This window comes from Rhineura floridana, chromosome 3 (assembly GCF_030035675.1).
Source record: "Rhineura floridana isolate rRhiFlo1 chromosome 3, rRhiFlo1.hap2, whole genome shotgun sequence".
NCBI classification, from domain to species: Eukaryota; Metazoa; Chordata; class Lepidosauria; order Squamata; family Rhineuridae; genus Rhineura; species Rhineura floridana.
In genome coordinates, this window is record NC_084482.1 from 107,708,079 (window position 1) to 107,720,871 (window position 12,793).

Here is a 12,793-nt window from a genome sequence, read left to right on the forward strand (position 1 = left end):
TGGAATGGTAGCTTCAGTTGTACAGACTCCATGCGTCAATTCCAGTGAACAAATCTGGGACTTAGGTCCACCATTCTGCCAGTGACAGGCATCCAGTGCCAAAGCGGTGGTGAAGCTAGTATTAATCACAGGACAGGATACTATACCATATCAATATAGCCTAAATAATATTAAGGACATTGTCCTTAACAGCTGTAATTTCCTGAAATTTTGGAGCTTTAGTTGACATGGAAAATCCTTAGTATAACATATTAAACTGATTTTTTTTGTTAATTGAATGTGGATGTCCCCTTGTTAAATGCTTCATATCTGTCCTTGTCAAATATATTTTCTGCAAAGCTTTTGAATTTATTGATATATTTCTTTATACAATCCTATCTAGGTCTACTTGGGAGTAAGCCTAAATACAGTAAGAATTACATTTATTTCAAAGTAACAGTAAGATGAGACTATTTTACAGTAAGAAAATATACTTTTTATAGTGCTTATCATCCATTGTTTGTAACAGGACTGTTTCTAAGTAACTGATTTGAAAATTCAATAATAGACAAAAAAACCTTGCAATTTAAGAATGGACTATAGCCAACAGATATTTCTATAAAACTTGAAAAAGCAGTGAAATTGGGCAGCTAGGAGAGCAGGAGACCTGACCTCTTTGAGATATTGTACTGCCCTACAAATTTGTCAAAATGCGAACACAATTTGGGTTGGTCTTCCACAGTCCAATCCACTTCCTGTGTAGCTTGGAAGAATTTGGTAACGTGCCTTTGAGCAGATGTGTGGGTGGGCACTGGGCAAAAGGGAAAGCTCCTTTCCTTTTCAAAAGGAAAACATTGTTAACAGTATCATTATTTTTCAGGGTTTCCCCCACCTTTTTATTCTATAGAAGACACATGTAGTCTCCCACCCAATTTAAAGCTATCCCTGGCCACATCCATACCAGACATTTATTCCACTTTAAACAGTCATGGCTTCCCCCAAAGAATCCTGGGAAGTGAATTTATGAAGGGTGCTGAGAGTGTTAAGAAACACCCTATTCCCCTCACAAAGCTACAGTCCCCAGAAGAAGGGCTGTCTGTTAAACCACTCTGCCTACTGGAGCTCTGTCAGGGGAAAAGGAGTCTCCTAACAACTCTCAGCACCCTTCACAAACTACACTTCCCGGGATTCTTTGGGGGAAGCCATGAGTGTTTGAAGTGGAAAAAATGTCTGGTGTAGGTGTGGCCCCCTGATTAGCCAAGCCAAACAGCTGTTAGACTGGCTTTTAGAATATTGACGGTTGGTTCTTACTGAGCATGCCTGCACTATCATAGACTCCAATGTTAAATTTCTTAAATTAATTAAAAATCAACTATGCATTTTTAAAATATTTAAACTGCAGAATATGAAGGTCAGAGTATGGGCCAATATCAGTAATAGGATCACAGGTACTCTGTGAACATGGCTGATTTTTAATTAATTTCAACAAATTATGAGACCACTGACAAAAAAATCCAACAGGTGTCTGGATTCCCCCCCCCGTTTGTTTTACACTTTGAACTCTAGATTCTCTCTGAGTGTTTTGTATATCACCGTGAAAAGTTAAGAGGATTGTTAATCAAGCATTTCTGAGTTCAGGACTATAAGTTTCATAAGATCTTGTTTTGAAATGAGCTTATGGGAAGCAACAGCATGGCATGGGGGTATTTTCAATTCATCGTGGGATGCGAAAAATCCATGCTTACTATAGTATACAGCCACTATTATGGCTGTATAATTGTTTGTCTGATTAGTACAACCTACTTTGATAGAAGAAATAATAAAATGCCTTGATGGCTTTATAGTTCTGGTTAGGAATGGTGCAGGATACATACTTCACATCTTAGTAAAAATAACCTGTACAAGAAGCATTTTATTTTAAAACTGTTCAAATATCAAATCTTATTACAGATTAAAGCACAAAACACTGGGAACACTGCCTAATTGTGCAGTGCCAATTATAAAATTTACAAACAGAATTGATCAGTACAAGTCTATATTTTTATTCAGTAATTCATAATACTGTATTAATGCCTTCATTTTAAAAATAGTTGTTCCCCCACGTTACAACTAAATATAGCAGTTGTTTTGGCATGTATGTGTTAGTCATTTTTCAGAAAGTTGTAACCAGTAACAACTAAACATGTCTATTGCATAAAATACTCTTTTCTAACTTTAAGCTATAAGTTTTACTGAAGCTCAGACGTTTTTCAATATAAACATGTAAATATATTCCACAAAATTCTTCATAAAAGAGGCATAATCCTTAAAGCCCTTGTTACTTAATGTAATGGGATTGCTCCCATGCAAAGGAGGCATATGGGCAGTTTGTTATATCAGACGCCACCATAGGTAAAAATGTATTGTGTCAACATCTTCATTAATCTGCACATTCATACAGCTTCTATGTACTTCTTGAATAAGAGTTTTACTGATATAAAATACAAGTTGTATCATGTTGATCTTTACTGAGAATTGCACTTAAAAAGTAGAGGACATTGCAGTCCAACTGCTTTGTTGGATTGACTTGTGCTCCCACTTGAATTCAAGGGTTTTGAATTTGAATTGGGTTTTGAATTTTAAATTACTAGGTCTCATTCTAACATACTGTTATTGTAGCTGCTCAGCACACTGTAGAATAAGGTACAGTAAGTGAAGGCATCTGAGCCAAATCCAGGCCAGATAGATACTGCCTGGTGATCTAGATGCCAATGTAGAGCTGAAAGATGGAAAAGTGGCATCTCAGGTTGCTTTAAGATATGTTGGAGGTGCTAGTGCATCACCTTTCATTCCCCACTCAAAGTGACCTCTGGGAGACCTGCTGGCCAGGGCTGTAGCATCACGTCCTAGTTTTTCAAAGGCAGAGAAGCTAATTAGCAAAACCTTACTATATATTCAGAAGCCAATTACTTTTGTTTACTTCTGTTTGTGCAATGAGTAGCAGTCGTTATTATTAAAACAGATAACGGGTACCTGTGGGTTTAGGATACGTGTATTGCACACTTTTAGAGCAAGACGCCAAATTTAAAGGTAGGCTGAGCCAAACCATATTTACAGTTGTAGCAATACATATTCAAAATGCCAACTTATAAGTAGACTGAAAATGTTGACAAGTATTGCTTAGTTTTGAGTTTAAAAATCAGGTATGAGTTTTCAGTTCTGTGACATAGTGTTCTATTGAGATAAACAGCGTGATACAGCAAAGATGAAATCCTTTCAAGTCTCATTTCTTTTAATGGAGATTTATGTGTGTGCATTATGCTGAGCTCTGTTGTTTAATTTTGGCCAGGTTATGTGTACTGACTATATTTGGAGTATAATTTCATCTGGTCAGAACTGTGCTCTTTGCAGCCCACCTAAAATGTACAGTAAAATCAGGTCAGTTATCTAATACAGGGTATGCTTTCCTATACAACTGCCTGCTTTTCTATATGAATATTTGTGAGTGTAGTTTATTCAGCATGCAAAAACACATTACTTAGGAGGCAGCAGTGAATAAATGTTCAATTACTGTTTCCTAATATTGATCAATCACTTTGCTGGATATTACATTGGAAATGAAGCTCACCTAGAAAATGAAAATTAGCAGTCTGAAATCAAATTATAGATGGGTTTTAGTACCATATAGTGCAAACCGTAACTTTTTGCAAGGTAACGTGATCAATTACAAAATTAAAAATCTGAAAACATAAAATATAGTCGAAATCTTGAATTTCACATACTGAACAGATTTATCCTTTTTAAAGTATATCAGTGGTCTCATATATGAAGAAGCCACATGTTTATAATCTTTAGCATTTTAAAAGAAATGCCCTACTTGCTTTACTACAGATGGTTAGTAATGATTTGGTATCTTAACTCCACCTATGCACAATAAATAGGGCATTTCTATTAAAAAGGAATTACTTCATTCCTTTCAGTGTTTTAAGCTGTATTTCCCACAATGTGACATGAATAAGCATTTTAAATGTATCAAAAGTGTCTCATTAACTGAATAGCAATGGATCAAACCAACTAGGTGTCAGCTTGCAGAAATTGGCACCAGATGGGGAGCACGTTTAAAACTGTTCTTCCTGGTATCTCTGTTCACAAAGTAAGCCATTCATATGCAATGGCTGCCATAGAGAGTGAAATATCTTTTCTACACTATATATAAAAAAGGAGGGGTTGCCAAAGGCTTGCAATGATGTAGCGCACCATTGCAAAGAAACAGCTTGTTATGTGGTGGTGTTTGACCGTTAACAGTGGGTAAGTGTGTTCTGGAGTGTATCCAGTAGCTGAAGAGAAAATGTTAGTTTACAGGTATTTTGGGTTAAGAGTGACCTTATTTGCATGTCACAGTAAGGCAAACTATGGGTTACTGGGACTGCACAAACATGTAGGTTCCTGGAGAGAAACTTTTAGCTGCTTTACTCCTCTCGTCTTTTTTGTTTTTGCAATGCAGCACTAAAAAAGACCGGGGAGGGTACAGATGACATAGTTTGGCTTTCCATGACATGTGAACTAGGCCTGATGTGAACTAGGCCACTGTGATTCTCATTCTGTAATAAATTCAGAAGGAGCAGGGAGGAAATAAAAGAGCTATAGTCAGATTGACATGTTCGGACATGCTAAACAACAATTGCTCACCATTCTCTTCTGGCATACTGATGAGTTCAGAAGTTTTAGCTTCCGGTTTCAATTAGTTTTCTATCTGAACTCTAAACAGTGGTTAATCTTGACTATGGTTTGTTAAAACAAGTAAGCGTGGTTTGAAGTTAGGTTATTTCAAATTGTGGTTAAGATTAACCACAGTTTGTTGGGTTCAGACAACATGACTAGAAGTAGTTAATTAAATAGGGAAGTAAAAGCCTCTGAATTTTCCTTGCAGCCATGTTGAATAGGGGAGAAAGGTAGTGTGACTTTTGAACTGGGCCAATATCTTTTGCCCCCACCATGATAAACTCATAGTAACCTAACTACAGAGTTTTGAGGCATCCCATACAGGGCCCTTCACTGCTAATATATTCAATGAATACCCACCAATATAAATTCCATGAGGTATAGCGGATAGTCTTAGGTTTAAACATCAGAAACTTGTGTTCAAATGCCTGTTTAACTATGAAGCTTAGGAGTAGTTCTTGGGCAAGTCTCTGTCCCTTAACTTACCCCACAGAATTGTTGTGTGCAGTGAATGAGATAATCCTATGTATTGGTTTATTACTTATAATTGATATTTCTAAATCATTTAGTGCTCCTTGGAGGAAGGGAAATATAAAAATGCAGTTATTAACCATAAATAATGTAGTGTCACTTTTTATAAAGGAGTTTCACTTTTGATGGTGTTTACATTTCAGGAGACTTTTGTTGCAGCAAGTTGTTTTCTCTTTACAAATATATTGTCATCAAACACATTTTGCCAAGGACTTGCAATTGAAAAGGGGTTTAATGCATTAATAAGCAAGGTATCTATCTCCACTTGTGTGTGACTCCTCCTTATATATATATATATATATACACACTTTCTTGTGCTACAAAATGAGTTTTTAAAAATGTGTTATAAAAGTGATGTCAAAAATCAAAAGTATTTCTAAATATTTATTCTGAATTTGTTTTTCTAGTGCTGTCATTGACTGCTGTTGATACAAGAGAATGATGAAGAGCTACTTGGATCTTTTCCTACAAAAAAGAATAGTTTAGTGTATATTATCATGCTTATAAATTGAACTAATTTTATAAGCAGTGATCTAGAAGGGCATGGATGCAACTGACTTTAGTGTTTCCTCACAGAAACATCAGCACTCCCAAACATACACAAAGCCAGCAAATTACTTATTAAACTGTCTAAATTTGAAAAGCAATGAGGGGATTTGGCACAGACTTTTTAAAGGAAAGGTGGGGGATTTAAAGCAGTAGGTCTACCTGCATCCCTCTTGACTGGAGCCATAATTGTGGAGGATATCCATTACCAAATATGTCTATTCTATGCTGTGAATGTGGGCCTTGAAGTTTGTTTCCTGCGTCTTCAAGGTATTGCCACACTACCACACATATGGTCCAGTCTTTTATTTCCTTTCCTTCTGCTAAGGATGCCCCTAAGATAATGGCAGTTAGATAGATGTATAACAAGCTAACACTACAGACTGGAGTGAAGGATTTTGCTTGGAGATAATATTTGAGGAAATGATATGCAGTAGAGCAGCCTTTTCTTACCTTTGGGTTGCTGGATGTTGCTGAACTACAACTTCCATCAGCCCCAGCCAGCATGGCTAATGGTTAGGAATTATGGGAACTGTAGTCCAGTAACGTCTGGGGACCCAAAGGTTGGGAAAGGCTGCTGAAGAGGAAGAAAAGAGATGATTTTGTTGTCCAGAGACTAGTGAGCTTTGTAAGTGATTTTTGCCATCTGTAAAAGAGCATAACATGCAGAAGACAGAGCTACGCGCACAACTGTTTGACTTTCAAGAAGGCCTTGAAAGCTAGTCTCTTATATGGAAGGTAACAACATTTTGATTGACAATTTAAATACTTAACTTCCTTTTCGTAAGTCATTGTCGTTTATCTTCATTTACATAACAAGTTTAATATCATTACAGAGCAAACTGTCATAGAGGCCTCAGAAGTCATAAAATAAAGCTAACATATATAACCCAAATAGTTAACAAATGAAGCAATGTTAACTTTATAGTTTCACTTTTTGTGTATAGTATGCATCTTCTACCATGAAGATTTGTACACTGTTTTAAGGCATTAATTTTAGTTTGTGTAGAAGGCATGTACAAGCAGTAATAATAGAAATGATACACGTTATTGCTAAAGATCTACAAGATAGCAATCCAGAACCTCTCTTCTACCTACACGAATGGAGATAATCATGACATCCTTACAGAAATGAATTTTGATTAGTAATGTGAACCAGCATTTTGGAATATGCTTGAATCTGTCTCTGGGAATGAGGGCTTAATTTTGAATTAGGATGAAGCCAATTAGCACCAATATAAAAGGGGGAGGGAAATCCACACTTTCTAGATTTTGTTAAAACCGTGAAGTAGTATGTTCCTTGGTTCCTGTAAACATGTGGATGTTCATCATAGCTTTGTGATTAGTTGATCATTGTCACTGCTGGTGTTCAGACAAATAGGCTGGTGTTCAAGTAGGCGGATGATGAACAGTAAGAAAATTGCTGTAAGGCCTTAGCTAAAAGTTCAGAGGTCAAAGGGTTCAAATGCTCCTATGAAGCAGTAACCCCTATTCTGCAAGTCAACCTTGCTCAGTCAGTTCTGCAGCTTCCAACTATCTTTGCTAATTCTTGACTCGTAGAGAGCTGCTATTCTTTTAACTGCTGTGTAACGGAGAGAAGACTAGTATGAACAGCTTCTGCTATTACAGCATGAGACAAGCAGGACCATATTAACTTTTCTTGCTCTATAGCTATTAAGGGCATTGGCCCTCTTCAGAGCCAGGAGTCACCAACTCTACCTCCAATGTTCTTCCTATTTTCCCCACTCCCTTCTACACATTATGTATCTACCCAACATGTTTTGTAGCCATTACCTCATAGGCAGTATGGTTCCTGGATGCTATGTCTCCTCTAAGATTCAGCAAGCCAAGTATCCACATTTTTCTGTCTAGCATTATTTCTAAAGCTTTCTATATTCATTATGGACCTTGTGAAACCTATTAGTTAGCATGGCCTTGACAGCTGAACACCTTTTAAGACTGTGGCTGTTCAGCATTTTTCAATAAAAGATTCAATAATCAAAACCTAGAGTCTGAAGAAAGTTTTGTCAGTGTGATGTTTGTCTCATAGAGGAAGTAAACAAGGGGTGGCTAACTTGTGACCCTTCATCTGTTGTTGGACTCCAGCTCCCATCAGCTCCAGCCAGGACGATGGCAGTTGTAGTCCAGCAACTTTTGAAGACTATAGGCTCCTCATCCCTAAAGTAAACAAAGAGCATGTACATGATCCCGTTAACAGCGCAGCCATACTGGGTATATAGCTGCATAAACCGGTGAACACTGTTGGCAGTGAGGTTAGAAATGAAATGACTTCTTGCTACAAATATAGGTTTGACACAGGATGAGTGTGAATATGCTTAGTTTCTTGGAATTACTAACATATAATTCAATTCTAGCAATGATAAATATCATAGCCCATATATGGGATGTTTTCCTCCACTAGTAGTAGTATGTCTTTGTATTTGTGCTCATATCCACAATGCATTAGAGCTAGCTACAGTTCTGTGAATTGCTAGAGCAGCTCTGTGCTTTATACCAGAAGTCCCAGGTATATTTAAAGGAAGGTGGCTGCTCACACTGTTTTGCTGCAGGGTTCACTAATGTAAGTGGTGTGCCTGTGACAAATGCGATTGCTGCATAAAATATGAAGCTTCCCCTAGAACCTTTACTGTGGAGAACCAGAACTCAAAGAGCTGATTCCATTACCAAATTACTATACAATCACTGATGCTGTTATTGAACTCCTGAATATCTGACTATAGGTAAGTTTTATGTGGGAAGTGCTTACACACCAATGAAAATACTACCATTCAAGGTATGTGCTTGGTTGTGTATATGGGAGAGAGAAAGCACAGTACAAAAATAGAGATCCAGTTTATCAGTGTTGATATAACAAGCCCTGCCAATCCAGGGAAGTAAGAATTGGACTTCATACAGGAATCACTTCCAATTTTACAAACAAGTTGACACTCAACAGACTGATGCCATGGAAGAGGCTTTAAGCAGAATTCATGTCTTGCTCCAAATCTGTAAACTGAGATGAATGTCTTATTGTCTCCTGTGTGTGTGTTTTAAAAAAACTGTTTGGTAAGTGAGGCACCCCAAATTTTCCAATTCTGCAGTAATAAAGTTCCACAAGAGAATCAATCCACCTTAAGTCACAGATTGCAGAATGCTAAATGGAGGTTTTTCCAGCAATAAAGTTTTCTTCATATGGAGAAGCAGCCACGGATGATAGAGTTGATCATAATGACCGAGAACGAAACTATTTTCTTCAAGGTGGAGGTATGTAGCAGCATGTGTGGTTACATTTGGGTTATTTATCCAGGGTGGAAGTTCCTCCTACATTCATCCATAAACCATTGTCTCATTTCTAAGGGTGTGTCTTTTTTTTCTTTTTTGTTTTCTCCCCCGCTTGCATCTGTGTCTATGTGCAATAGAATTGCAGAGTTGAAAGCCAACGTTTAGAAGAGAGAAGTTTCTTCATGCAATAAGGCACACTAGGCAAATTTTCTCAGTGCTGTTAGTCCACACAGCAAGTAACAATCATTCCCAATGATTTCAGAGTGTCCCGTTATAAAATGGTAGCTATTATGTATGCTTCTCCTATGAGCTTTGGAAATGTTTATATCTTTGAAATCCATACATGACAGCATACAGTATAAAAAGATCAATATATTACTGTTGAAGACATTGTTTTTTGTGACTTTCTCCCCTCTCTTTTTTATAAAAATTAGAAAAGATAAAATATATCACGCTATTATTTACATAATTCATGCTTGTAGGATCACTGAAAAAGAACACAAACATGTTTTAAAACACAGGCATAGCATGCTTCTCTCATCCACCATGAAGTAGTTGTACTTTGTTAATAAGGTAGTTACAGTAGTCACCTTCTAGGCCCTGTCCACATTATATTTTAACAGTATTTGCACATATGTGATGAAATGGTTGACTTCTCTCATAGCTTGCTTGTCATTCATTGCATAACTTAAGCTCACTAAGAGTGCAATCTTAAATGAGGATGTGAAAGGAGTCAGGAAGACAGTCTGCCATTTCCAAAGATGTACTGGGGTGGTGGTGGTGGATGACATATGGCTTCAATCTAGCCCTGATGATTCTTTTGTTTGTTTGCTTAATTCTCTCCATTTAAAACAATGGGGGGCCCTTCAGGCTGGTGTAAGTAATGGCCCAATCCTGGGGCCTCTTGAGGAAGTGGATGGGCTTTGGATTCAGTGGGTTGAAGGCTGCATCTGCCCTGCCTCTGCTGAGTCCACTCTGTCCCTAGAATGGCCTGTTTGGGGGCATAACACTGGCTACTGCTGGTGGAAATGCCACTTGCAATAGATCTAAGATCTATGCTTGTAGAGATTTCTGTGGGCATAGTGGTGACATCCACAGTGGACATTCCTCCCTCACTGGTGGAAAGGCACCTCCATCCCATCCTGACCCTCTAGCCAGTAGCTCTGGGAGTTAAGATTGCTCTGCCCTTGCTAAATTTGATAATCCCCGTTCAAAGGAAACAAGTGTGATTGGTTGCTTTCAATATGGCTCGTGCAATCCTTCAGTTTTCTTCTCTACACAGCCCAATCATTTGTTGTCTTTCTCTGTATGTAGCCTGGACACCAAAACACTACAAGGAAGATACACAGACTCTGAACATATGACTGAACATATGTAGATCTACAATAAAGAAGGGAAAAAACACTGGGTGGTTTTGTTTTTGCCTCTCAAAACGAGCCGAGCTAAAATAATGAACTGGCTTTTGTATATGGTTTTATTCCCCTTGGGAAGTGCCATTCTTTTTGGTGGGGGAGGAATGAGAGTAGCATAAAATATTTGCAGAAAGAGTCCCCACTGCCAGGGCAGCACAATCAATACCCCTTATTTAGCTGCACTGTACCAAAATCCTTGCAGAGCAGCAAAATGAGGAGCATTGACTTGATTGCCTTAGCAACATGGAGCATTCTTCCATTTAAGAGTGAGGGCAATGAGACGGCTTCATTTGCCCTGAGTCATGCCATCCTGTAGCCAAATGTGTATGACATAACCACACCATGCGATCCCTGAACAAATGGGATAATAAAGAGAAGAGCAAGAATCTCTGGTTTTAAAAAACGCCAAGAGAGAGGCACAGAGGGATAGCACAGTGGCTATGGCCACCCATTAAAATGCACAGTATGTTTGAGTTTTTTGGGGAGGCACTTCCCAAAACTAATGCAGCTCTAACATAATAACCTGGCTCATAGGAAAAAAGGGGGATGGGTTAAGACCCCTCTCTTCCTACTTCACTGGTAGAAATCACTTCTTGCCACAATTTTACCACTGTGTGACCATGGCTTGCATTCAAGGAGATGGGCATGCCACCATCCAGAGCAGTTCCACCCTAAATTTACACTAATTTATAACAAAATGTAAAAATTTCTTGTATGACGACATAAAAGCAAGATGCAAAGTCAGCATTAAAACTGAAGTAAAGCCAGATTTCTGTGCCATGCATAGAACAAAGAAGGAAGAACCTTACTGAACAGGATTAAGTTTCTTGGCAAATTATTTCTAGTTATAACTTCATATATAAAATACTGAGTTTCTTGTCTTTTTGGTTCACTCCCTCTCAGGGCACATTTAGCATGGCTATCTGGATTTGCCTCAATCCATTCCCTGCACACACACACACACACCCCTCTAGAATGTACTGGTTCCATGTTATGACTCTTGCTAAACAACAATTTAAATTCACTCCAAAGAGAAAATCCAAGATAAGGTACGATACCTTGTGCCAACATCCTGGTACTGGTAATCCATCTGGGCCCTGTAAAAGTAAGTAAACATTTTGTACTATTGGAAAGCATCAAGTAAATCTTTAAAAAGTTAAAATGTTTTGGTTTATACAATAATAGGAGTTTGATTTGGGGAGGGGGAGGGCTATACAAGTATAAACTCTATTACAATCTAAATGAAATTATTTTAGGCAGTCTCTCAGACATCTCTGAGCTCAACTCTACAAGTGACACATGAGGCCTACTGGTGAATGGCTGTATGTCTCAAAATGGGAAGCACATGGCCAATGGCAAGCAAAGGCACGAACATCTTCCTTGCCTATCCTAGGTAAGGAAGATTTGTCTGTTATCCATAGTGTTTCTGATTCTGTTTTTTCCTTGTTTGGAAAGCATTTTCTTTGTTGCTCTTGGGGGGAGGGGGAAGAATAAGCTCATGACATCGGAATCAGAATACTTCCAGCATATGGGATCAACAATGTGATCATGTATGCAAGTTATTTATTTATACAAAAGTTAAAGACAACTAAGGCTGCCTTTGATAACAAATGTTAGAATCGTCTGTGGCATCAGACACATAAATAGCCATAGTTACCTTGTCTATTTCAATCTGTGTACTCTGAAACCATTCATTCAATTTGCACAAAGGTTTCAACACCTCATGGCACCCAGGAAAGTGTGAATGAATCTCTCTCTCTCTCTCTGAGCCAGAAGGACTGACACACCTTTTGATACAAAGCCTGACTCAAATGTGATTCAAATGTCAGAACTAAATATATATAACCTTGTATTGTAATATCTTTTGTATTTGCTAGATACCCTGAATTTCTAATGTTCAAAATTTTTCTTGATTCCCTGCTTCACCATGTGTTCAGATTTGTATTAGACATATGTGAATTATATAAAAGTATTGTGAATGATAGTGTGACATATGCGGATGATGACTAACTTCTCTTTGCTTCCATGTATTGCTTCTCTTAAATATTTCATATGCTCCCAGCTCTTCCCTCTTCCTTTATTAACCTCTTTTGGTTTATTACATGTATGTATATTCTTGAATTATTTTATATTTTACTTATGAAATTTGGATATTCTATGTTTATTATCTCTTATTATTTATGTATCAAGAAAACATACAATAAATTACTTTTTTTAAAAAAAACTAAACATTTATAAGCATTTCTTTCATTACTTAGCATGAATCTGTGTATCCTGGTTTGTGAAATGTTAGTACCTTCATGTGTCTCTACAATGTTTGGTCTTTCACAGGTCAAATAAAC

General features: G+C 37.6%; 1 protein-coding gene and 1 long non-coding RNA gene across 30 annotated transcripts in view; one reads left to right on the forward strand and one right to left on the reverse strand.

Annotated features, from left to right (window-relative positions):
• Positions 1 to 12,521, forward strand: part of LOC133380281 (uncharacterized) — a 14,713-nt gene extending 2,192 nt beyond the window's left edge. For 4 of the 6 annotated variants that reach the window (XR_009761405.1, XR_009761404.1, XR_009761401.1 and 1 more), the window contains exons 3-5: positions 383 to 409; positions 3,308 to 3,396; positions 5,619 to 12,521. This is a non-coding gene — a long non-coding RNA (uncharacterized LOC133380281). Of the gene's footprint in view, positions 1 to 382; positions 410 to 3,307; positions 5,463 to 5,618 lie in introns of all 6 variants that reach the window. The other 2 variants (XR_009761403.1, XR_009761402.1) reach the window with 2 other exon arrangements.
• The window catches only part of COL23A1 (collagen type XXIII alpha 1 chain), a 586,100-nt gene continuing 581,900 nt past the window's right edge, over positions 8,594 to 12,793 (reverse strand). For 22 of the 24 annotated variants that reach the window (XM_061617267.1, XM_061617268.1, XM_061617262.1 and 19 more), the window contains 2 exons: positions 11,510 to 11,548; positions 8,594 to 9,163 (listed from right to left, as the gene is read on the reverse strand). In XM_061617267.1, coding sequence (XP_061473251.1) covers positions 9,110 to 9,163; positions 11,510 to 11,548 — 93 coding nt within the window. In that variant the 3' untranslated portion in view covers positions 8,594 to 9,109. Of the gene's footprint in view, positions 9,527 to 11,509; positions 11,549 to 12,793 lie in introns of all 24 variants that reach the window. The other 2 variants (XM_061617248.1, XM_061617256.1) reach the window with 1 other exon arrangement.